This window comes from Carcharodon carcharias, chromosome 6 (genome assembly GCF_017639515.1).
Source record: "Carcharodon carcharias isolate sCarCar2 chromosome 6, sCarCar2.pri, whole genome shotgun sequence".
NCBI classification, from domain to species: domain Eukaryota; kingdom Metazoa; phylum Chordata; class Chondrichthyes; order Lamniformes; family Lamnidae; genus Carcharodon; species Carcharodon carcharias.
In genome coordinates, this window is record NC_054472.1 from 170,989,064 (window position 1) to 171,016,583 (window position 27,520).

The window sequence follows — 27,520 nt, forward strand, 5'->3', positions numbered from 1 at the left end:
TTTAACAGTGGTTGCTCTTTCCACAATGATCATTAGCAAAAGAGCCAGGCTGACAAAATGTAATTGGCGACATGATAGCGACTTACCAACAAGGTTCAGTGAGAGGGCAGAAAAGAATGGGATTGCAACAATGATGGTGAGTTGAAGCAAAGGTTGCAGTGGTTAAAAAGTACCTACCAGCAGGATTCAGAGCAGAGAACCCCATAATCAAGATGAAGTTGGTGGGATGTATAAGTAACTACAAAGGTTCAGGCAAGGGATTGGTTAAAGACTGGGACTCATCAGGGAAGAGTGGCTGGTAAACTGAAGAGTGAAGAATTGCATTTGCTTAGCACAACCAGGAAAGGAATTTGGGCAACACATAAGGTGACGATAGACACCTACTTACCGACTAAGCATGACGGGCAGGATTCAACAGAAACAGTGCTGATAGACTTCACACAACTTTCCCTGTGTGTTTTTTAGCATTGCACTCATGCAATTGAGGTCAAAGGTAACGTTACCTCATCACTGCTCTGACCCACCAATCCGTGCTGCCTGATTTTCTGCAAAAATAATTTCTTATTGAAAATCTAAGGCCTGGATCGGGAGCCCTTTAAAAATAGAGTGGGATCCGATTCTGGGATCCCTGCTCCCGTTCCTGTTTCTGGCAATTTTTGCCAGCAAGGGCTAAGGGTGTGGGTTGCCCACCCACATGCACCATCCCACACTTGCCAGCTCTTCCATCGCATGTTGGGCAGTTCAAACCCCCGGCATAAGTAAGTATGGTTCACGGCACCTCAGAGGAGTGGTGAACCATAGGAAAACCCCAGTCCCAATATAAAAGGAACCTGTCCCTCCAGTTTCAATAGTTAGATGCTATAGTATAAATGAGATAGTATTTTTACAGCAGCGAGTAATGATAGGGCTCTGTCCTGTAAATGAAACTTGACCATTATGTTGATCAGCATTGTGTAAGTGTTGAGATACACTACAGCACTTTTCCAATTGGAAAACGTGCTATTATGCATTCAAAACTGAAGAAATCAGTGCTTGCGAACTCTGGGGTTATTGGAAGTGATTTAAATGTCTGCAGTGCTTTAAATTTGAAAAAAAACTGGTCTGCAGCTTTCACTTTCTATCTTTGAACAGCAGAGTACTTCACTTGTATGTGAATGTTAAACTACTTAGATAGAATGAGAATAATACACTTAAATTATAGGGGGCAGAATCTTGTTGAGGCTTTGGGGAGGGTCTCATCTGCCAGCCGGAGAGCTGGCGAGAGACTCTCGCTGCCTCTTTTTAGGAAGGTCCACTGAACCACACGTCAATGAGGCAGTGGCAAGGCCAGCAGTGGGACTTCCCCTGGAATTGAGACCCCGCCTACCAAGAGCTGCTGGCCAATCGAAGGCTGGCAGCTCTCATGCTCAGCAGCACCACAGGGGAGTCTGTAGACACTGCTGGCAGGACGTACACCGGAGTCCCAGGATTGCGGAGCTACCCAAGTCACTGGTAAGCAATGTGGGGGGTTGGTGTTTGTGGGGTGGGGTGGGTAAGGGGGAGAGGGCATGGGTGGTCAGCAACTAGGACTGGGGTGTGGCTCTCAGCGGGCCCCCCTTCCCAATGCCCTGTCCCTCAATAGGGCGCTGATTGCCTTCGATCGAGGGACCACCCCCACCCTACTGGGAGCTGACAGGCCCATCTGCAGCTGAGTTAATCCCAGCAGCGGGGGATTATGCCCTTAAGTGGTCATTAATTGACCACTTAAGGATCTCCATAGGCCACAGGATGGGAAGGTCAACATGGGCCTTCCCATCCAGAACTTAAAGCTGGTGGAGGCAGGAAGGCAACAGGGTTCCAGGACACCACCAATCCAACTAATTAAATGTCCTACCCACCTCCAAGCTCATCACCAGTGACAGCAGAATATTCCAGGGTTGGGACTACAAATTGGCCAGACTAGTTTTTGGTTATGGAAATTTCTAAATGTAAAAGTGTGGTATAGAATAAGGTCTATTATTTCTGGTTACTTCTGTAGCTTGTGATGCAGAGGCTTTCATTATTACATTTACCAAGGCACTCATTTTCATCGGCAACGAAGCAAACATCAGACCTTGAACTATGATCGCATGTCCTCCCCTGCCTTTCATCTGGTTTCGGTGAAGCATAGCAATCTTAAATCTAGCTTTTGCTACAAACAGTGATCATATTTGGGCAGTGACTTTGACCATGAGAGATAGCCCATGTAACATTCTGCCAGCCTCTGTGTACTGGGCCTCTGTGAAGTTAACTCACGCGTCTGCTCCAGTACTGCTGCCTGGAACAGAGGAGACAAGCACCAGAGGTCAGTGCATGGATACCAAGCTTGTGAACACCCTAACCACTATGCTCTGAGGCAATGGAGCAGTGGTGATTCATATGCAGACCATTACAACATAATGCCACATTCTCAACAGCTGCTTCCATTCCATTTTCAGCTGTTAAAACAATTGCCTGTTAGAAACCACCCTCTTGTGTTCCTAATGCAGCTTCAGACCAAGCCCTGGAAAGGAGAGGGCCATTTCACTGACCAACAGGAGCCAGTCCTGGAGGCCATTGGACAATGTCCGGCACGAGAGAGCCTTCACAGTCGTCGCTCACAAGGCCACAGGCCTTTCTTGGAATCAGAGAAACAGCCGTGCATAGAACATGCTGCATCCTTTACTCTGAAGGAAGGTAACAGGTTCCACACGCCTCCAAATTTGTTCCTTGATGCCTTGTCACTTGACTCATTAAGTGATACCGAGGGCCCTCAGCCTTTTGGCTTGGAAAGCAAGAAGAAAACGTTTGCAATCTGCCTTAGCGAGGTTAGTCCTAACTGCAGCATGATCCAGTCTGCTGTCAAACAACATAAACGTCGAGGCATGTGGCTGTACTAACTGATGCACCATTTCCTTCACAGGGATTTGATATCATTTACAGGAACCTCCTGGTAAAATTCAGGCCATGTCATTTTACCCAGTTTGTAAACTGAAGTTGTGCAGTGACATATTTGGTAATATGAAGATGTTGAGTCATAAGCTGTATGTTTCTGCTCATCCTTTTCCTGACAGCATGAACTGAGCTTCTCCGAAACTCCAGAAAGTATGACCATGTTTCCGAATGAGTTAGCTGTGATCTTTAAAACTTCATAGGAGCTTTTACTTTGTGCACTGGATGGAACGAATGGTAAACACAGTTTACAAATAGCAGTTTAACAGTTTTGCTACACTCGACATTGAAAGAGCATCCTTTCCCACATGCTTTTCAGTGTAGGCCAGTTCAATTAGACTCTACTAGGTTTCTGTGCTTACGTCAACCAATTGAAGGGTAAATCAGCTCCTCCAAAGTGACCAACGCAAAACTTTTTATAGTTTAAAAAACTCTTGACATTTTTTGTGTTAACAAAACGCCATCGGAACAATGCACTTTTCATTAACATGAAATGTCTCCGGCATTTAAACAGCAGTGAACAAAGCTGTTTTGTCTTCCGAGTGTGCAGAGAGAGAGACCCATATTGCCTGAGCACAGAGTGCTGCATGAAAGCACTACTGTCAGAGGAGACACCTGGCTGGGAATGCTGAAGCTTTGCGGCTGACAGTTCATTTTTAATTTGAGGAAAAAGTCGCATTTTTTTCTGCAAAGAAGCACAAATTGTCTTTCCCCAAAGAAGAGGATGATTGCTCTATCTACATTGAACCACAAAAGGCCACTTGTCCCACAGTGTCTACTCTTGAATTCTAATACGCTGAAGTCAATTATGTGATTTTTTAAAATGAATATGAATCAGGGTTTTGCATTGTGAAGTAAAATTGGGAAAGCTCACTGTAAAGAGGGCATAGTGTCACCCCATTCCTATAATCAAGTTTGTTTATTGGGCACAAACTACAGCTCGGTGGCACCAATTCCTGGGCATGATCAGCATTGTCCAGTAATCCCCTCATGGTTTATCATCCGCCTAATTGATAGCTTCTGCTTCCAAACACTCAAGGTGCCTGCATAAAACAGATGTTTGGCCCCCTTGAATATGCTAATCAGGGGGTATCACCTGCTTCAAAACCTCAATGCCAAATTTGACAAAAGCTACACACACCTCACTCAGTTTTTCCCAATCTATAGTGTTCAAACAAGTGTCCTTAAATGGTCACTGGAGGCTGCTGGTGAAGGAGCAAGTCTCTCCTTTTCTCATTTAATTCAACCTGGAGCACTCCTGCTCTGCCTGGTTTTACAGCAGTACTACAGGCCAGTGATGGCCCATGTTCACCTCCTCCCATTTGCCTGCCTCCCCTCCTAGGATTAACCTGCAGGCCATCCCACTGGCTAAGCCAGCCTTTTCATGAAGATCCCAACCAATTGGGATGTCAGAGTGGCATATGCAGCTGGTTTGGTATCACAGAGATGAGGTCCAAGGGCCAGTCTGGAGGAAGCCTTGGGCTCCCATCATCAGGCACAGATTGCAGAGGCATCAGCAATTGGGAAATGATTCACAGAGATTCTTGTATTTTGATCAGAAACAAATTCTCTTATTTTGTGGTCAGTGTTTGCTGTTCAAAGAAATTGCCTCCCTGAGATCATTTCTCATTTTAACGCTTATTTTACAAGGATATTTACTGTAAATTCCATGCAAAAGAAAATGGAGGCTGCTTTCTAACTTCACACAACCAGCTTTTGTTGAATTAACTAAGAACAGAGGGGCAAACATAAGATGAAATACTTCTCTGTTGCAAGCTGTCCCTGGTGTAGCCTAGGCAAGGAATGGTAAAACGCTTTACAACTGTAGCTCTCAGACAACGGGATCTGCTGCTTCCTGTGAGCTGCAGTAGTAATGGACTGGGATGCTGAGCTGCATTTTAATCAGGGTCTCAACTAGAACTCAGACATGGTACATTCTGCAAGTGTGTTCACTATATCTCAATGCGGTGCCTCATATTGACAGCTGCTCCATCTATCGAGTGGGTCAAGAGATAACAGGATACTCCATCCATATTTAGCTAAACTTCAAACAGTTTTTTTTTCAAATTTGCCTCGCCAAATAGAGATGTATTTCTATGCCAGTCATGTTCTTGTGCCTTCATGCCATGTGCAATTTGTCTTTTTTAATCCAATATGCCCAGGTACAGTAGCAAAAGTATATTTTTTTCAGCACAAATCTTTGCACCCTGTCAATGCAGAGCTTCAGAACTAAGTTTCAGGCAAATCTTTCACTCTTTCAGGATGACGATATAGGAGATTGGGAACACAAGTTAGGGATCCAAATTTAGCAGGTTTCAGTAATTTTCTTTTGAGCATTAAGGTTGAATTTACCATATTACAATATTATGACATACCTTGGAAAATTGGTTCCATCCTTGGGCTCCTCCTGTTTCGCATCAGAATGTCATCCCTCAGCAACATCACCCAAAAACATTGCATCTGCATTGGATGTGGCGATGATGCGTAGTTTTTGCCTGCCCACTTCCATGACTGTCTTTCACACATTACGCTGTGAATGAACTAATATCTAACAGTGAGCAAAGGCACCCTGTTTGGTTGCCATCAGAAATTCAGCAGATCCCATCCCCTTTACAGGATTCCCTGTCAAGTTCGAGCCAACAGTGCACATCCTCGATGTCCACATTCCTGAGCTGAGTTTCAGCACACAAATCCAATTAGTTACTAAGACTGCCTATGTCCACCTCTGACGTGTCACCCATCCCTTTATCTACTTCAACCCATATCTGCTGAAACCTTCAACCAAACCTTCGTCACCCTCAGATAACTTTTCAAATGCCCTCTTTGCTGGCCTTTTGAGTTCCATCTTACATAAACTCCAAATCATCCAGAGCTCCACTGTCCATATTCTGTTCTGCAAAAATCCTTCTCATGTATTGACCTTATCTTTGCCTCCGTTATCAGCCTCCATTGGTTCATTGTCCATCTGCATCTTGATTTTAAAAACGTGCAATCACTCCATGATTTTGCCCAGTCTTAAATTTTCAACAATTTCAACACTATCTCCCTGTCCACCATTTCCATACTGTAAATTTTCCCCTCCCACTAATTCAACATTAGCGTCAATGCCTTCCACTATACCATAAGGGTCTGGCATAGAAAAGGTTAACGTGGGACTGGGTAATGTACTTCCCGTATTGTGATGTAAGGGAACATATGACCCGAGTCTAGAGGGCAGTTTTGTACTGGATAGAAACGTGTGTAGAGGCAAGCATGGAGACAGGTCCAAGTTTAGAATGTATTCTGTATATATTTATAGTTATGAGTAGTTAATAAACATCTACTATTAAACTGTACAAAACTCAGAATCTCATCATGAGACCTACTGAACCACACACATCTTATAACATGGTGGCAGCTATTGGAACAACCCAAAATCTCACAGAAGCTGAAGGAGAAGTTTAAAACCTGGAAGATTGAAAAAGCAGCATTCTGACCGGACCAAAAGCACCAGAAGCAAAGGCACAGAATGAGATCACCAGAGAAAAGCTCAAAAAAGCAAGATTGGCAACTGAAGGCAGAAATAAAACTCCGCACTACAGCAGAAGACACCATTGAGCCCCGTGCTGCCAGACCTGATAAGTTTTTCCAGCATTTTCTGATTTTATTTCAGATTTCCAGCATCCACAGTATTTTAGTTTTAATTGGGGATGTTGGAGAAGGAGTTTCCTTAGATGTATGATTGCATCAGACCTAGGCAAAGAAACAGAAGCTGAACTGGTTAACACACTATTTTATTTGGTAGGTCCAATGGCCGACCATTTAATAGCTAGACAAGGAATCAATGAATCTTCAGCAAAATTTGACAAAGTTTTAAAATCATTTGACACATATTTTAACAGTAAAAAGATGCTTAAAATAGCAAAGTGTAACAAACTTGTCCAACAGCCAGGAGAACCTGTTAACTCCTTCATTAATGAGCTGCACAGAATAGCTGAAGATTGTGACTACGGTTACCTGAAATCAGAGCTAATCAGGGACAGAATTATTATATGAGTGGCAAACAATGCGCTCTCAGCCATGTTCCAAGCTAAGATTTGACCCTTGAAAAGGCCATTCAGATTGTCAGGCAATCCAAAATCCATTTTCAGCACAGATCCATCTTAAGGGGCAAAAGGAAATGATGGTCCAGAGCAACCCCCACTGTCTAACTAGTAAAACAGCAGAGGAGCAGGGACACTCTCGGCCAAGGGAAGCAATACCTTAACTGACCGCTAGAGAATGAACGACCATGCCAGCTGTGGAGCCAAGCGACCCCACAGGCTTGATCAATGTCTGCCAGCCTCAGCACAGTGTTTTAATTGCAACTGCATAGGACACTTTGGAAAGCTATGCAAAGCTAACACAAGCAGAAGTACAGGTGATCCCAAGACTATTCACAAAGTCGAGGTACCACACTAAGAGGAAATACAATCATGCTACTTGGGTCACTGATGGGTTCAGAGATTTCTGTTCTGGAACACGGAGATCTCAGTTAATGGTGGTCTCAGGAACTTTAAATTGGACACAGGAGCCAGTGTTACGATCCTCTCAGACCAGGAACCATAGCTGAGAGACCTCTGGCTATAAGCAACAGACACACAACCTTATGGGCCTGGAGGAATTTGATTTCCAGTCATAGGCATGATTCTGGAACTATTAATGTATAGTGGCAAACAAACCTTTGAAGTCATGTACGTCATCTGTACCTAGTCTTTTTCTCTTCTGAGCAGAGATGCCTGTGTTGCTCTGAACCTTCGTCAAATGGCAGAAGATGTCAAAACAACCTCTGGTCGTCAATTACACAAAACAGGAAATTCCCATGAGCCCCAACAGAAAATATGCTCTCAACGAGGACTTCAGCTCTGAATTGTCCTCATTCTTTGCAGAACTGGTTTGTCCTCGTTCTTTGCAGGTCCCAGAAGATTCTCGTTGGTCAGACCAGCCAACCACTCAAATGGTTAGCATGATGTCTCGAGTGAAAGACAGTCAAGAGATGAACCAGCAGCCAGAAGAACCTCTGGCTCTGACATCTGTTGGTAAGATACCTCAAGACACCGTGACACAGACGCTGCAAATGTCTGACCAGGCAACCGTTAGCCAGATGATGCTGAAACAGAGAAGCAGCCATCGACTGACCACAGCGCACCTCAGTGAGAAGCAAACCAATGTGAACATTATTACACAGAAAGCTAAACTGCAAGATGAGCCCATTAATAGATCACACCCACACAACAAGCATCACGCCAAACCACACGTAGAAAGAAAAACAGAATGAGCACTATAGATTAGTTGCTCCCCCCATAAGGAATGGGATAAACCAATGACCATCGATAACACCAGATGGGAGTTGAGAAGGAGAGGTTCAACTCCAAATGAAAAAAGAGAATTACGCTAGAACGACCACATCCAAAGTAACCTCCTATTCGTCAAGGTTTACCCAATACAGCAGAGTCTACCACTCCTTCGACTGTTGTAAAGAAATGATCTGGAAGAATTATAAACCCTCCAGACCACCCGAGCCTGTAAACACGGAGACTTTAGAGGGGGGAAGAAAGGGCAGTAGAAGTAACATAAACATGTTGAGTAAACAGGAATGTATTTATAACCATGTTGGATAAAGACTTAGGGGGTGTAGTATAAGGGTCTGGCATAGAAAGTGTCAGCATAGGACTGGGTACTATACCACCCATATTGTGATGTAAAAGAACACATGACCCGAGTCTAGAGGGCAGTTTTGTACTTTGATAGAGACGTGTAGAGGCAAGTATGGAGTCAGCTCCGAGCTTAGACCTTCTTCTGTGTTAGGTATATATTTATGAGTAGTTAATAAACACTTAATGTTAAACTATACAAGACCCAGAACCTCTTTGTGAGACCTACCAAACTACACACAACATCTTACAACATCCACCATCTCACTCCCATGCTCTGAAGTCACTCCTCAACCTGTTTTTTCATGGTGTATCTTGCCCCCTCTTCAGATATTCCCTTAAAATCTATCTCGTACATCACATGCCCTTCATCCCATCTAATCCTGTTTAGGCCTGACACCCAACTCCAGGGCGCCTTGAACAACCTTGCGACAGTAAAGTCACTTTACAAGTTGTTGAATGACATTTGCCTATGGTGAAGAGCTAAAACTTGTGAAGCGAGGAAGTCAGACTTCTCCAGCACTAATTATATCATCAAAGTAACCAAGTTGAACTGACCCAATAATAAATTAAAGATGCCTTTCAGCTGTTCTGATTATAGTATTTAAAGCAGTGTGATTGAGCTGGTAATATAGGCCGGAATTTTCTGGCCCCGTCATGGCGGAATGCGCCACGGGAGATTCGGCAGCCCAGCCAAAAGTCCATTGGCTTTTGGCAGGACCAGACAATTCTGGCGGTGGGTGGGCATCAAAGACCTCTTGGACTGGAAAATCCCACCAATTTTCTTTAAAGACATACAGTGTATTGCATGGTAATGCTGCATTCCTTTGTTCCTAAATGAACATGAAAGATCAACAGCTCAAGGGCATTTGCAGGTCACCCACGGAGCCGTTTCATAAGCAGAAGAACATTTGGAACTCACCATCATTTGTTAAAATATACCATTTGACACATTGCTATTGAGGCAGGTTGAAACTTCTCTGGAGTGTGCTTAGTGACTTTTTTTTATATTAGGAAGCGTAACAATAGGGTGTAAATATCAACACTGTGTCACAGAATAGAGCTCTGTGTAACATGCAAAGTGCTTCTTTCCATTTTACAGGCTCTGAATGAAATATGTGAGACCAAGGACACGGCTGAGTTCCAAGAAAAAGAAACTCGGAAAGCAAATCTTCAGAGGTACAAGATCAGATTTTGTTGTAATGTTCAGTCGGTGCTTGCTGGTTCTCCGAGCAATATTTAACTCGGCCCCTCGAGCCTGTGCCACCATTCATTAAGATCATGGCTGATCTGGTGGTGTTTTGAGTTCAACATTCCCATCTACCCCTGATAACCTTAGATTCTTGTTAAGCAAAGGAATTAATCTACCTCTGCCTTAAAAATATTCAGCGACCCTGCTTCCACTGCCTTTGGAGGCAGAGTTCCAGTCCCCTGAGGGAAAAAAAATTGCCCTCAACTGTCCTAAAAGGACGACCCCTAATTTTAAGATCATGCCCCCTAGTTCTGGACTCATCCACAGGAGGAAACACTTCTTCTACAGCCACATTGTCAAGACCATTCAGGATCTTGTATACTTCAAACAAGTCACCCCTCATTCTTCTAAACTCCAGTGCAAACAAGTCCAGCCTGTCCAATCTATCCTCATAAAACAACCTGCTCATTCCAGGTATCAATCTGGTAAACATCCTCTGAACCACCTACAAAACATTTGAATCCTTAAACTCAAAGCCGACAAAACCCCAGGACCTGATGGCTTACATCCTAGAGTTCTAAAAGAGGTCGCTTCAGAGGTAGTGAATGTGTTGGTTATGATTTCCCTAGTCTTTAGGTTCCAGTGCAGTCTCAAATGATTGGAAGTTAGCAACTGTAACACTGCTATTCAAGAAAGGAGGGAAAGAGAAAATAGAAAACAGCAGGACAGTTACCCCAATCAGCTGTCGGGAAAATGTGGAATCTATTAGTAAAGACATCTTAGTAATGCACTGAGAAAATCATGATATGATCAGATAAAGCCAACATGGTTTTACAAAAGGGAAATCATGTTTACAAAGTTATTAGGGTTCAGAATCTCATAATTGTTTTAAGGATGTAACTAGTAGGGTAGATAAAGGGGAGCCAGTGGATGTTATATACGCAGAGTTCCAAAAGGCATTCAATAAGGTGCCATGCACAAGGTTAGCATGCAAGATAGGGCACATAGAGTTGGGGTAATATATCAGAGTGGATATGGGATTGGTTAACAGGCAGGAGGCAGAGAGTAAGGATAAATGGGGCATATTCAAGTTGTTAGGCTGACAATGGAGTGCTGCAAGGATCAGTGCTAGGGCCTCAACTCGCTACAATCTATATTTATGACTTGAATGAAGAGGCAAGAGAGTAATGTATCTAAGCTAGGTGGGAATGTAAGAGAGCATGAAGGAACACATGCATTTATATAGTGCCTTTCACAGCACCAGGCATCCCTCCTTTAGAGGCAGTGACATGCTTTTTGAAGTTTAGTTCCTGTTGAAATGTAGGAAATTTGGAAACCAGTTTACACACAGCAAGTTGCCACAAACGGCATTGTGATAATGGCCAGATTATCCATTTGTGTGATGTTGATTGAGGGATAAATATTGGCCAAGACAATGTTCTTGTGTAATATAATGGAAACAACTCCCCTACTCTTTGAAATGGTTCCAAGGGATCTTTAGGGACCTGAGAGGCAGACAGGACATCAGTTTAAGCTCTCATCCAAAACTTGGTAAACTGTAAGGAGTTTGCAAAGAGGCTGCAAAGATGGATGGACAGATTAAGCAAGTGGGCAACAAGTTGGCAGATGGCATCTAATGTGGGGCATTGTGAGGTTATCTACATCAGTAGTAGAAATAGAATAGAAAAACAAAGTTTTGTAAGTGTGTGAAATTTCTAAAATGTTGATGTTCAGAGAGACTTGGGTGAACTTGTGCAAAGAACACATAATGTTAGCATGCAGGTGTGGCAAGCAATTAGGAAAGCAAGTGACATGTTGCCAAGAAGATTGGAGTAGAAGAATAAGGATGTCTTGCTACAATTGTCCAGGGCTTTGGTGAGAATACACCTCGATTACTGTGCGCAGTATTAATAGAGTGTATTCGGGACAGTTTCCTAGAAGAATATGTTGTGGATCCAACCATGGATCAGGCTATTTTGGATCTGGTCTTGAAGAATGAAGCAGCTTTAATAAATGATCTCAAAGTGAAAGATTCCCTAGGAAACAGTGACCATAACATAGTAGGATTTAGCATTCAGTGAGAAACTTGGGTCGGAAACTGTGCTAAACTTAAATAAGGGTAATTACAAAGGAATAAGGACAGAGTTGGCTGGAGTGGACTGGGAAAGCAGTTTAGCAGAAAAGACAGTTGATGGGCAATGGCAGACATTTAAGAAAATAGTACATGACTTACAACAAAGGCATATCCCAGTGAGGAAGAAGGATTCTAGGAAAGGGATAAACCCATCATGGTTAACCAAGGAAATTAAGGATAGTATCAAATTGAAAGAAAAAACATACAATGTGGCAAAGATTAGTGGTAAGCCAGAGGATTGGGAAAGTTTTAAAAAACAACAAAGGATGACCAAAAAAATAATAGAGGGAGAAAATAAAACTTTGAGGGTAAACTAGCGAATAATATAAAAATGGACAGTAAGAGCTTCTTTAAATATATAAAAAGGAAGAGAGAGGCCAAAGTGAACATAGGCCCCTTAGAGAATGAGGCTGGGGAATTAATAATGGGGAACCAGGAAATGGCAGAGGAGTTGAATAAATACTTTGCATCAGTCTTCACAGTAGAAGACACTTATAGCATTCCAAAAATACTAAATAATCAAGGGGCAAAAGAGGGGGGAGGAAATAAATGCAAAAACTATCACTGGAGAAAAGTACTGGGGAAACTAATGGGGCTAAAGACTGGTAAGTCCCCTAGACCTGATGGGTTGCATCCTAGGATATTAAAGGAAGTAGCCACAGAGATAGTGGATGCACTGGTAGTAATTGCCCAGGTATTTCCTGTACAGAAAAAGCAGGACACATCCAACCCAGTCAATCACTGCTCCATCAGTTTACTCTCGATCATCAGTAAAGTAATGGAAGGGGCCATTTATAGTGCTATAAAGCAGTACTTGCTTAGCAATAGCCTGCTCACTGATGCCCAATTTGGGTTCTGCCAAAGCCACTCAGCTCCTGACCTCATTACAACCTTGGTTCAAACATGGACAAAAGAACTGAATTCCTGTGGTGAGATGAGAGTGACTGCCCTTGACATTAAGGCAGCATTTGACTGAGTGCGGCATCAAGGAGCCCTAGCAAAACTGGAGTCAGTGAGAATCAGGGGGAAAACTCACCACTGGTTGGAGTCATACCTAGCACAAAGGAAGATGGTTGTGGTTGTTGGAGATCAGTCATCTCAGGCCCAGGACATCACTGCAGGAGCTGCTCAGGGTAGTGTCCTTGGCCCAACCATCTTCAGCTGCTTCATCAGTGTCCTTCGTTCCATCATAAGGTCAGAAGTGAGGATGTTCGCTGATGATTGCACAATGTTAATTTGCAACTCTTCAGACACTGAAGCAGTCCATGTCCAAATACAGCAAGACCTGGACAATATCCAGGCTTGGGCTGACAAGTGGCAAGTAACATTCAGGCCATACAAGTGTCAGGCAATGACCATTTCCAACAAGAGAGAATCCAACCATTGCCTCTTGATGTTCAATGGCATTACCATCACTGAATCCCCCACTTTCAACATCCTGGGGGTTACCATTGACCAGAAAGTGAACTGGACTAGCAATTTAAATACAGTGGCTAAAGAGCAGGTCAGAGGCTAGGAATTGTGCGATGAGTAACTCACCTCCTGACTGCCCAAAGCCTATCTACCATCTACAAGGCACAAGTCAGGAGTGTGATGGAATATTCCCCACTTGCCTGGATGAGTGCAGCTCCCACAACACCAAAGAAGCTGCTTGATTGGCACCACATCCTCAAACATTCACTCTCTCCACCACCAATGCACAGTAGCAACAGTGTGTACCATCTACAAGATGCACTGCAGGAATTCACCAAGGCTCCTTCGACAGCACCTTTCAAACCCAAGACCACTATCACCTAGAAGGATAAGGGCAGCAGATAGATGGGAACATCACCATCTAGAAGTTCCGCTCCAAGTAACTCACCATCCTGATTTAGAAATATAACGCCGTTCCTTCACTGTCAAAATCCTGGAACTCCCAAACAGCACTGTGGGTGTACCTACACCGCATGGACTGCAGTGATTCAAGAAGGCAGCTCACCACCACCTTCTCAAGGGCAACTAGGGATGGGCAATAAATGCTGGCCCAGCCAACGAAGCCCACATCCCGTGAATGAATAAAAATAAAATCTTACCAGAAACCTTAGATTCTGGATAAGTCCCAGAGGATTGGAAAACTGTCATTGCAGAACCCTAATTCAAAAAGGGAGGGAGACCAAAACAGCTAACTTTAGGCTTGGCAGCTTAACATCCGTCACTGGGAAAATGTTAGAGTCTGTTATAAAGGATGTAATAGCAGAGCATTTAGAAGTGCATAATATAATCAAGCAGAGTCAGCATGGCTTCATGAAGGGGAAATCATGCCTGACAAATTGATTAGAACTCTTTGAGCAGGATAGATAAAGGGGAACCAGTAGATGTAATACATTTGGATTTCCAAAAGGCATTCGATAAGGTACCGCACATAGGGCTTCTTACTAGGATAAGAACCCCTGGTGTTGGGGGTAGTATATTAACATGGATGGAAGACTGGCTAACTAATAGAAGATAGAGAGTTGGGATACGTGGGGGTGCATTTTCAGGGTGGCTGTAAACTGTAACTAGTGGAATGCCACAGGGATCAGTGCTGGGACCACAGTTATTTACAACTTATATTAATGACTTGGATGAGAGATGTGAACGTATATCGTCAAGTTTGTGGATGACACAAAAATAGGTGGGAAAGCAAACAGTGAGGATGACAGAAAGAGCGGGATTCTCTGCACCTGCCCACCGCTGGGATCTTCCGGTCCCGCCACAAGCCAATGGATCTCTGAGTGGGGCACTGCCTCACCCGCGGCGAGGCCCGCCCACAATGGGGCCGGAAAATCCCGGCCAAAGAGGATATAGACAGGTTAAGTGAGTGAGGAAAAACTTGGCAGATGGAATATAATGTGGGAAAACGTGAGGCTCTGCACATTGGCAGGAAGGATAGAGGAGCTGAATATTATTTAAATGGAGAAAGACTGAAGAAAGCTGCAGCTCCGAGGGATTTGGGGTCCTCGTGCATGAATCACAAAAAGCTAACATACAAGTTCAGCAGGTAATAGGGAAGGCAAATGGAATGTTGGCCTTTATTTCAAAGGGAATGGAGTATAAAAATAGGAAAGTCTTGCTAAAACTATACAAAATTATACAAGGCACTGGTTAGACTACATCTAGAATACTGTGAACAGTTTTGGTCTCCTTATCCAAGGAAAGATACACTGGCATTGGGGGCAGTCCAGAGAAGGTTCACTAGGTTGATCCCTGGTATGGAGGGATTTTCTTATAAGGAGAGGTTGAGTAGGTTGGGCCTGTTCTCATTGGCGTTTAGAAGAATGAGAGGCAACCTTATTGAAACATATAAGATTCTTAGGGGGCTTAACAGGGTAGATGCTGAGAGGTAATTTCCCCTTGTGGGAGAGTCTAGGACCAGAGGGCATAATCCAGCAATGGCTGGAAAATGCGTTGACTGTGACTCCCACAGGAAAGTATTCATCTGTGGGCATGAGGTGAGGATAGGGCTAGGGTCAGCTGTGATGCTCTATTTGGTAAAATAAAACACCAGCACTCACTAGGTCATATATTGATTCCTCTACCATTCTGTCAAATGGGGCAGTAGCAGGATTAAGAACACTGAAAAAAAATGAATTACCGCCTCACTGCCGCTTACGTCTGTCCTGTTTTCCACTTTGGGTCCCAGCTGGGAAATGGTCAACCACAGTTGCCACTACAAACAACAGGGCAAAAAGAAAAAAGAAGTAGCCTTTACATCGTGCCTTTCCCAACTGCAGGGTGCCCCAAAGTGCTTTACAGCCAATGGACGACTTTTGAAGTGTAGTCACTGTTGCAATGTAGGGCATGATGCACTTAGGAGCTCAATGCCATTTTAAAACTCCCAAAAGGTGACATATGCTGGGCAAGCCTTATTTATATTCCTTCATGGAATGTGGGCATCACTGGCAAGGCCAGCATTTGTCTAATTGTCCTTGAACTGAGTGGCTTGCTAGGCCATTTCAGAGGTCAGTTAAGAGTCAACCACTTTGCTGCTGACCTGGAGTCACTTGTAGGCCGGACCAGGTAAATATGACAGATTTCCTTCCCTAAAGGACATTAGTGAAGCAGATGGGTTTTCGTGACAATCGACAATGATTTCATGGCCACCATTACTGAGACTGGCTTTTCAATTCCAGGGCCAGGATTTTACTTACGGCGGGTGGGCTGGGCGGGGGTGGGCGCGGAGCCAATCGCTGCCTGTGATCGGCTGTGCGCTGCCATTTTACTCTGGCACCCTAATTAAGGCAAGCCCAGCGTAAAACGCGGCCAGTAGCGCTCAGTGCTACCCGTGCAGGTGAGGGGAGGAGGGAGAGTCGGGGCCTGCACTCTTTCGCACATGCAGCTCCGTGCCTCAGGGAGATTGAATAGACAATAAAAAACTTCAATGAATGATGTAAAAGTTTATTCAAATATGTCACCTTATGAGGCCGTGTCACATGAGTTCGGACATGTCTGTAAAGGTGGGGAAATTTATTTAATTGTTTTATAAAAGATTCAGGAAACCTCACCCTGGCCACTTGGTGTTTTTGCCTGTCTGCCAACCTTAAGGCTGGACAGGCAGCATTCTTAAATACTTTAATTACTTTTTTAATGGCCTTAATAGGCAGTTGACATTTCGGCAGACGCGCACCCGCCGAATGAAATTTCGAGATGATGCGCAATGATGTCAGGACGCACACCCGATGTCATCACGCGTCATTTTAAGCGTCAGCATGTCGGGCCCACCCCCGCATGCCAATCGGAAGGTTCAGCCCCAGATTATTAATTGAATTTAAATTCCAGCAGCTGCAATGGTGGGATTTGAACTCCTGATCCCAGAATATTATCCTGGATCGCACGCCATCGTCTCCCCCACCCACTGCAAGCTATGCCCAGTGGAACTCAATGCAAAGTAGTCTAATTCACGGAACATAAAGGGATCACTGGAGGCTGCTTCTAAATTGTCGCGCAGCTGAGTGGTTTCATGAATTTTGGTAGAACCAAGAGGAGCATAAAGGCACTTCAAATATTTTGTCACTTGATGTTTGAGATTCTGAAGGGTCCCATTCCCCCTCCGCACCTGGCACAATCACCTGCCCCCCCCCCCCAAGTTGAAATGGCGATCTCAGCTCTGCCGAGGAATTGCAGGATTTACGACCCCATCCCATCTCTGTCAGCGAGTTGGAAATGCACCAGTAGCTTGTCCATCCAGTTTATATCAGGCCTGACCATATCAAAACGGCTCTTGGTAATCTTCCCAAGAAGCATCACATGTTAAAATCTACTGCAGTCTCTCGACTCAATTATGAATGATGGTCACATGGATAAGCTGCTGGAGGCCACCATGAATGCCATTATGAATCAGTTCCTTCCTGAAGACAGGTGAACAGATTAGTGTAAAAGAGACAGGCTTGACAGACTAATTAGTCTTTTCCTGTCCACCAATATTGAAAATAAAGTTCATTTGTGATGAATGTATTTTTGGGACTGTCTCATTTTTTTGACAGCGGCTGAAACAAAAGTTGGCTCTTCCATCTCAAGTGTTCCTATCATCAAAATCATTGCCTTTCAGCCCATTGTGACGATATCGGGCAGATGATATTTAAAACAGCTATATTTCAGATTTGAAATATGAGCCAAAATGTGAACTCAGCTGATAACCTTGCGCTGAATTATCTGCACTCATTTTAGGATAAATTGGAAAGAAGATGTCACCTTTTTTGGGTTGTCTTAGGCTGGTTGTTCTAATCTGTTTAGAAATAAGTGGAAGTTCTCAACAACCATCACACTCCCTAGTTCCCCCAACCAGTGTTCAGTTGGTAAATGTTCAGCCCAATATAGGCCAGCAAGATCTTAGGTTCGATCACTAAAGTGTGGTGACTTAGCTGGTGGGGTAGCTGCAGGAATGCTTGAATCAGAACCTTAACCTCTGGGTTAGAAAAAGGGAAGAAAAAAATTTGCTCAATGTCTGTTCACAGCAATCCCACGAAAAATGCATGTGGATGTTTGATGAGGACACAATTGATCCCATTATTTTCTCTAGAAAAGAGAAGGGTTAAGGATGATGTGACAGAATCTTTAAGATTATGAAATGTTTCAATAGGACAGATGGAGAGAAGATGTTTCCACTTGTGGAAATCTGACCAAAACTAAGGGCCTTTAAAAAAAAGATAGTTATCAATAAATCCAATAGGAAATTAAGGAGAAACATTTTTACCCAAGGAGTGGTAAAAATGTGGAAGTGGCTACCACAAGGGGTAATTGAGGCAAATAGCATAGCTGTACTTTAGGAGAAGCTAGACAAGCACATGAGGGAGAAAGGACTGGAAGGATATGTTGATAGGATTAGATGAAGAAAAGTGGTGGGAGGCTCTTGTGGAACATCAGGATTGGCTTGTTTCTGTGCATCTCTATGTAAGTCAATGAAGATTAAGGTTTGAGTAGTTCTGAAGAGGTTACAGCACCTATGGGTAGCCTGCAGGGTGCTGATACAATGTATTCCACTGTCACCTTGGGTCAGTTAGAAGGTTGTGGATTTGGGACCCACATCAGGAATTAGAGACAATATCACCAATGCAGTAATGCTGCCCTGTCAGAGGAGGTGCAATCCTTTGGATTTTTAAAATTCATTCATGGGATGATGGACAGAATTCCCTAATTGCCCTTGTTCAGAGAGCCACATTGCTGTGGGCCTTGGGCCACATGTAGGCCAGACCAGGTAAGGACAGCAGATTTCCTTCCCTAAAAGGCATTATTGGATTCAAATTCCACATCTGCCCTGGATGGGATTTGAACCTGGGTCCCCAGAGCATTACCCTGGGGTCTCAGGATCACTAGTCCAGTGACAATACACCATTGAGAAGCTGAAGTCTTTACTATCTTTTCCTTTGGCTCAGGTGAACAGTAATGATCAAGTAACAAGATTCAGAGCAGGGATCTTCTCCCAAGTATTGGCCAACATTCCTATTTCAATTGCAAAATAAAACAGATTAAGAATCTTTCACCTTATTCTTGCTTCTACAGAATAGCAGATACTTTTGTACACATAGCCTGGAGACTCAATGAAATTGATAGTGTGAAGTGGTGCAAGCACTGTCTGAGTTATTGTTTGATAGTACAGTAATTTTCAATTCTTAAGCCACAACTAAAAATGTTCTTGTTTTATTCAAAGGGCAAAGTCGGTTTCCTCCATGTCAGAGTTCCAACGCTTGATGGATAGCTCCCCTTTCCTCCCTGAGAAGCACTTACCTGGTAGTCCTGAGCTACAGATAGGCATCACTAAGGATGAGACGACCCCACCTTTGTCTCCAGATGACCTGAAGTACATTGAAGAGTTCAACAGAAAAAACTGGGAGTACACCAACAGGGATAAACCAAAAGAAGCCTGGACAGAAAAGACTGAAAGTGAGAAAATGGTTAGCAGTTTACCCCCGGAACCTTTCCAAGCTGCCTCATGGTACCTCACAACTAGCGCCACTATGACAACGAACACAACGAGCAGCCAAGATTACAATCAAAAGCAGCTACAATGGAGCAGCATGGTTCCAGATAAAATTGGAGTGCGACTCTATCACAGCCCACCACTCATCCGCAGGTTTGATGAGTCAGCACATCCTAATAAAGATGGGACAAAAGTAGTTGATTCAGATTATGCCTTTCCCAAGATCAAATCAAATGGGAATGTAGTTGAGCCAAAGGGAGGATCGCCTGATGTATTTGGAAGATGGCCATGTGACATTGGCAAGCACCACAAAGATCTACTAGAGGGTGGGCTCCGCCCCATGGAGCACCCAATCTGTAGTACTGTTGGCTTTGCTTCATCCCTCCATGACCTTAAAATATCTGGTAATATGAGTGATGACATGAAGGAAGTAGCTCATTCAGTCATAAGCCGAATACGTTCTAACTCAATGGAGCCCCAGTTCAAAGACATTGCATGTCAGACTAATGGTGTCACGAGTACAGGAACACAGACCACCCAGACCATCAGTGTAGGTCTGCAGACAGAGTGCCTTAGGAGCATCAGCAGCAGTCCACACAAGTGTTTGACACCAAAGGGAGGCTCAACTCCAGTGTCATCGCCCTCGCGAAGTTTGCGGAACAAACAGGTGGCTCCTGGAGTTGAGAAAATGCAGGCAAAATTTGAACGTGCATGCTGTTCACCAAAATACGGCTCGCCAAAGCTGCAAAGAAAAATTCCAACAAAACCTGATCAGCCTAAAGATCGAATTTTGCCCAACAATCCACAGAAGGGATTTACTGAATCAGCCTGGGCCAGATCGACTACCACCCGAGACAGTCCAGTTCACACTACCATTAATGATGGCCTTTCGAGTTTGTTCAATATCATAGATCACACGCCTATAGTTTGTGACACTGTACAGAGGTTGTCCAGGACCATAAGTAGGTCTAAGCCCGCAGAACCCAGGTCAAATTATGTCTTAGTTCAAGAGTTTTTGAAGAGTGTCCGAGGCAGATCGCCAAGTCCTGTCATGGCCATAGAATCAGAGATGGAAGGAGATGGTGAGGATCTCATTGCAAGGCAGGGACTGTCTCTTTCTCCAGGATACACGCTTACTGAAAACTCTGCCAGGATTTTAAACAAACAACTTATTGAACAGGCCTTTAATGAGGAACAAAGTCCAGCTAAGAACAACCAGAAACCTGCCAATGATGATACGAAGGCAGAAGATGCAGATGGAGCTTCCCCAGGCTCCCTTGAGGTAATTCTTTATCCTTAGCCTGCCTGACATTGTTTAGAATGTTGTTAAACTAAAACTTTAATCATTAAAAAACTACATATTTCTGTGTACTTTGCAAAGGACCTGTGGCTGCAAGCTGTTACAAGTGAAGGGTCTAGAGTTTTATTTTGGACTTTATATTCAACTAAATCCTAACACTATGAGTGATGGGGGATTGGGTTCACCGAATTATGGGCTCACACAGTGAGATGAAAGTTAGTTTTTGCCTTGTTCATGAGGAGCGTGTGCCCAAAGTCCCAAAGCTGCTCTGAATTTTAAATGAGTGTCAGGATTGATCTTAGAGCTTGAAAATTTGCTAAACACCAAACAAAGCAAGCGGCTTTTACACCTTGTAAATATCTACAAGTCTCCTTTCAAACCAAAGTGTTGCATTAACAAAGTGAAAACTAAATCGTATTGTCTCTGGTCACCACTTCCAAGGACTTAATGACAATGTCATAACTTTGGAACCTATCCTGGACTTGTTCAGCTTTGTGGTGCAGTTGCTGATTAATGGTGCAAATGTTTGGTTCACACTGAAATCAGTGGGGAACCCATGAAATGACTAAATTTATAACTCCTATTTTAGATCTCACTTAGGTGCTTGGCTGATCCTAAGAGGCAGTGCTTTACCCTGTGTCCATACTTGTACTGAGTCATTATTATACTGCATGGCAAGTGCCACTCCAGTGGGTAGAAAATTGTGCCGGTGCTGCTGACGTTCACCATTCCCGTTCTCTATCCCTGTTACCATGTCCTTTGTCCGCTGTCACATCTCACCTTGGACTTTAAAGTGATTTTTCTCCCTTTCTATCATGAAAGCCCCACTCTTTTAGGATAGATTTCCACTGGCATCATTTGTCCTTTGGTCCTTCATTCACTGGTACATTGGCCAGTGATTTAACCCTTTGGGACCTTACAGTGAAACCTTACAGTACATACACCAGTTGGGGGGTGTTTTCCAACAAGGGTGACTGGATAGGGATTAGGACCCTGAATGATTTTGCCTGCATGACCCAAGAGCCACTGATGCCGAGCATAGCACTGTCCAGGCTGAGATCAGTTGCCTCAGCACTGACCAATAACTGGATACAGGACTTCTAATCTTCAGTGCTCAACAATTCACAGAGTGAAATCACTGAGTATCAGAGAGCCTTGGGGAAAAAAAAAGCTAAAATGCTTTATTTTTATTCTCAAATTCCTTTGGAAGCAGTGGAGGTAGGAGCAAAAAGTGCCAGTAAAGGAGAGCAAGAAATAGCTGCAATAGAGTGAGAGCTGCAAGGACTGAGGTGGCAAATTTGGCAGCTGTCAGCAGGAATTAAAATGAGCTGTCGAGTGAAGCCTCGCAACTGAGATCTGGTCACATTTATTGGAGGAATAAGTCAGTCAGAAATGAAATCTTTTGTCCCCTATGAAGAAATGTTTTGACATTATTTTATTTTAGACTGTGAATCCCCCAGGACTGAAACAGAACAAGCCATCAAATAGATCACCTGTAATTAGGAACCTTTTAGAACTTAGAATGGAATTGATAAAGTAGATAGAGAGAGAGAGAGAAACTTTTTACCACTGGGCTGAGGAGTCCAAGGAAACTTAACCTTAAAATTGGAGGCAGACCATTCAGGAGCGCAGTTAGCAGCATTTCACCCCATAAAGGGTGGGAGAAGTGTAAAATGTGCTCTCACAAGAAACAATCGATGCCAGCTCCATTAATGATTTTAAATCTAAATCTGAGATCACTAGATTTTTGCTAGCCAAGGGCTAAATGGATATAGATCAGGCTAAGGCAAGTAAATAGAATCAGGTGCAGATCAACTCTGGTCTCATTGAATGACAGAACAAGCTCGAGAGGCTGAATGGCCCACTTCTATACCCATGTTCCTACAACACTGAAGCTAATTTACAATTCAAACTTCTTGCTGTAGTTGGTTTTGAAAATGCTGGAGCAAACCAAGCAGTGTGAGCCTCAAAGCCCCTCCAGTGACATGAGAGCCAGTCCTCTACCTTTGGAGTTACAGAATAAGCCAATGCTTGTAGTAACACCACAAGCTAATATTTGGTATAACTGGAGTCAATGGGAATCAGGGGGAAAACTCTCCACTGGTTGGAGTCATACCTAGCACAAAGGAAGATGGCTGTGGTTGTTGGAGGTCAGTCATCTCAGCTCCAAGACATCACTGCAGGAGTTGCTCAAGGTAGTTCCTAAGCCCAACCATCTTCAGCTGCTTCATCAATGACCTTCCTTCCAAAATGAGGTCAGAAGTAGGGATGTTCACAGATGATTGCACAATATTCAACACCGTTCACAACTCCTCAGATACTGAAGCAGTCAGTGCCCATATGCAGCAAAACCTGGGCAATATCCAGGCTTGGGCTGACAAGTGCCAAGTAACATTTGCACCACACAAGTGCCAGGCAATGACCATCTCCAACAAAAAAGAATCTAACCATCACCCCTTGACATTCAATGGCATTACCATGACTGAATCCCCCACTATCAACATCTTCGGGGTTACCATTAGCCAGAAATTGAACTGGGGCAGCCACATAAATACTGTGGCTACAAGAGCAAGTCAGAGGCTGGGAATCCTGCAACGAGTAGCTTACCTCCTGACTCCCCAAAGCCTGTCCACCATCTTCAAGGCCCAAGTCGGGAGTGTGATGGAATACTCTCCACTTGCCTGGATGAGCGCAGCTCCAGCAACACTCAGGAAGCTTGACACTGTCCAGGACAAAGCAGCCTGCTTGATTTGCACCACATCCATCACCTTCAACATCCACTCTGCCCACCACTGACGCACAGTAGCAGCAGTGTGTACCATCTACTAGACGCACTGCAGGAACTCAGCAAGCCCCCTTAGACAGCAGCTTCCAAACACATGACCACTACCATCTGGAAGAACAAGGGCAGCAGACAGATGGGAACACCACTGCCTGAAAGATCCCCTCCTAGCTACTCAATGATCTTGACTTGGAAATATATCACCATTCCTTCACTGTTACTGGGTTAAAGTCTTGGAACTCCCTTCCTAACAGCACTGTGGGTGTACCTACACCACATGGACTGCAGCGGTTCAAGAAGGCAGCTCACCACCACCTTCTCAAGAGCAATTAGGGATGGGCAATAAATGCTGGCCTAGCTAGTGAAGCCCACACCCCCTGAATGAATGAAGAAAAATTCACCAAGGGTCCTTCAACAGCACCTTCCAAACCCATGATCTGTACCAACTAGACAGGTAAGGACAGTAGATGCGTGGGAACACCACCACCTGCAAGTTCCCCTCCAAGCCACACACCATCCTTACTCAGAATTATATCACTATTCCTTCATTGTCACTGGGTCAAAATCCTGGAACTCCATCCCTAACAGCACTGTGTGTGTGTACCTTCACCACATGGACTGCAGTGGTTCAAGAAGGCAGTTCACCACCACATTCTCTAGGACAATTAGGGATAGGCATTAAAAATGCTTGCCTCGCAAGTGAGGCCCATCCTGACATGGAACTATATCACTATTCCTTCACTGTCGCCAGGTCAAGTTCCTGGAACTCCATCCCTAACAGCACTGTGTGTGTGTATCTTCACCACATGGACTGCAGTGGTTCAAGAAAGCGGTTCACCACCACATTCTCTAGGACAATTAGGGATAGGCATTAAAAATGCATGCCTCGCAAGCGAGGCCCATCCTGACATGGAACTATATCACTATTCCTTCACTGTCGCCAGGTCAAATTCCTGGAACTCCCTCCCTAACAGCACTGTGGATTTGCTACTCCACATGGACTGCAGCGGTTCAAGAAGGCAGCTCACCACCACCTTCTCAAGGACAATTAGGGATGGGGAATAAAAGTGCTGGCCTAGCCAGCGACGCTCACATCCCATAAAAGACTTTTAAAAAAAGATCTCCCCAAGACCTTTGACTCAGTACTCTGGGAAGCTCCATCTTCCCATTTGAAGAATTGTGAAGGTGCCAGGGATTCACTCTGGGGGCGAATGGAGAAGCTATTTTAACATAAAACATGAAAATAGAAACCATCATCAAACTATCAATGCAGCTCTTACCCTGCCAAGCAGCAGCTTCGTAAAGTGTGCTAAACCCACAGAACCCAGGCCATTAGAGTTAGCTTCATTATCTTCTCTTTGGCACTAATGGACCCAGGAAAAGGAGAGAAGGACAAGGGATAGGTTGTCCTTGCAAGGCGAATGACTAGCGCTCAGAATTATAAATATAAGAAAGGCTTCCATTCACGGGGTAGTCAAATAAATCCAATACAGAAAGTTGTTGGAATTTGGAACTCGCTACCACAAGGAGTAGTAGATGCAAATTTAATAGGTAGAGAAAGCAAGTTAAGCACTTGAGGGGGAAAGAATTCGAAGGATCTGTTAATGTTAGATGAAGAGGAGTAGGAGGCTTGAGTGGAGCATAAACAATGGATGGACCATTCGGGCCAGATGGCCTGTTTCTTGCTGTAACTCTTTCTATATAAGATACAAACACACTCTGCCATGCCAAGCCTCAGACTCGGCATCTCCGATGTTGACTGCTCTGTTTTTTATGGTGACCTTTTCCTTAGGGATCAGTGTTTGCCATGAAGTGGATGCTCTTGTTTTGCTAGTTGTTGCCTTAGACACGGCTTTTCAACATGATTGAGCCAGTCTACTGTAGTGAGCACAATAACAGGTAAAAGCGTAGAAATAAAGGGTATATCCAAAACAGGGACAAGTTCCCCACTGACTTCTCCAGAGAGCCTTTGCACTCTGGACTGAAACATCTTAAATAAGTTATTTTCTCATTAACAATGAAGACAAGAAAATCTTTAAAATGATTTATCTTACTATATTTGCAATGTACAAGCTATTTATATGCATAATCCTATTTCAAATTAATATTTTTCAGCTGTTTCTTTTTGATTTATAATCTTTGGTATATAATCTGTGGGTTTATATTGCTTGTGATTAGATCAATGAGATCTTTCGTATTAACTCAATGGCCTATGCACAGTCATCATTGAGACCTTCAATTCTATTTTGATACCAAGATCCACAGTAAATTTGTTAAATCTCATTATATCTAAAGCAGGAGATCGGAGACAATTCGCTCAAACCAGATGCTTCATTTATCAATTGATTTTCGGTTAGTGAACAACTCGTAGAAACCACAACGGAATTACAAATGAGCTAAAACCAATAGGTTGCTCGTGTTGGAAATTCCCAGTTTGTAACTGAGTCATTGGGGAGAATATGCAAGCCCTGACATCTTGTACGAGTATCTTGTTTCTTCATCTGTGACTGATCTATTTGGAGAAGGTCCTGTAATACTATTAATTACTGCCTTCAAGAACCTGATTGTTTATCATTGTCCCAGTTGACAGCTGTGGCTCAGTTCCACTCACTTTTGAGTCAGAAGGTTGTGAGTTCAAGTCCCACTCCAGGCACTTGAGCACATAAATCTAGGCTGGTACTTCAGTGCAGTACTGAGGGAATGCTGTAGTGTCAGAAGTATCATTTTTTTTGGATGAGGCCAAAACTGCCCCCTCAGTTGGATGTAAAAGATCCAATGGCACTATTCCATTCAAGAGCTGAGGAGCTTTCCCAGTGTCCTGGCCAGTATTTATCCCTCAATCAAGGCCACACAAAAACAGATTATCTGGTCATTATCACATTTCTCTTTGTAGGAGTTTGTTGTTGCAAATTGGCTGCTGCATTTCCTACATTCCAACAGTAACTACATTTCAAAAGTACTTCATTAGCTGTAAAATGCTTTGGGACGTCATGAAGACGCTATATAAAAATGCAAGGCTTTCTGTTTAATAACAACTGTGTCAATGTGTAACTTTACTCTTTATTTTGTCTTATTTATCTTCTCCTGTCTGTTCTGCCCAGAGCCAAACTCTCTTACTAACAACCCCCTGGGGACTCTAACCCTGCCTGCCTCACTGCTGTAAGTTCCTTGTTAACAACCTTAGTGACGTTTGATCTATCCGGTTCATAAATATTGGCGGAGAGATGCTTGATTTTAGTTTAAAAACGAGTTACCTGTGTTATTACATTGAGACTGGATCTTTCATTCTTTGGTCAATTTTATCACTATAAAACCTTCTGAGCTATACAATTTTAGATGAGATTTGAGTGGCTCTGACTGAAGTTGGAGTGAAGAGGAAGGCTAGGTGGTACGGTGTCTTGCCTTTAACATTTGTCTTCAATTAAGCGTATCAGGCATCTTCATATTAAACCTAGAGCATCTGAGGTGAAGCATGTAGTTTCTCTCAAGTTAACATGTACCAAATATATTTAGTATCTAAGGGTAGAGTATGGGGTATGGAAATGTAACTCTGGTGTAATATAAGATGATTTCATCGGCCCCAAAAATTCTATTCGCCCCACTGTGGCAGAGTGAGCCCTCTAAATCCGCAAAATCTGGGAAACCTCAGACCCTGTTCCAAATTATGGAGACTAGTATCTCAGACCTGTAAAGATGCCTCAATGGCATCATGTCACTCAATAGCTGAGAACAGGCTTGGGCCACTGCTCAGATTGTCAGGGCACTCAATGACCTCCAGTATCATTTACCTATGGCTTCTAGTCTTCTGGAGCCTTTACTTTGCCTTATTAGGGCTTAACCCAGCTCTCAGCTGGCATTACTTCCTTTTAGGCCTACCTAAAGGATTGCAATGGGTCAAACCCCAGCATTGCATGGGGAGTCTTCCAGACATGTCTGCTTGTTGTGGCAGGGGTCCAAGCAGAAGAAGTGTGTTTTCCTCCCCTACGTGGGAAATTAGAGTTCACCAGTAGGGGGGGGTGCCCAGCACAATTGCTTTCTGCCTAGTATTCTGGCTTC

At 43.7% G+C, this 27,520-nt stretch overlaps 1 protein-coding gene across 1 annotated transcript in view; it reads left to right on the forward strand.

Annotated features, from left to right (window-relative positions):
• Positions 1–27,520, forward strand: part of LOC121278961 (microtubule cross-linking factor 1) — a 235,299-nt gene that overhangs the window by 178,275 nt on the left and 29,504 nt on the right. The window contains exons 12-13 of the mRNA XM_041189583.1: positions 9,724–9,800; positions 19,113–20,664. Coding sequence (XP_041045517.1) covers positions 9,724–9,800; positions 19,113–20,664 — 1,629 coding nt within the window. The remainder of the gene's footprint in view (positions 1–9,723; positions 9,801–19,112; positions 20,665–27,520) is intronic.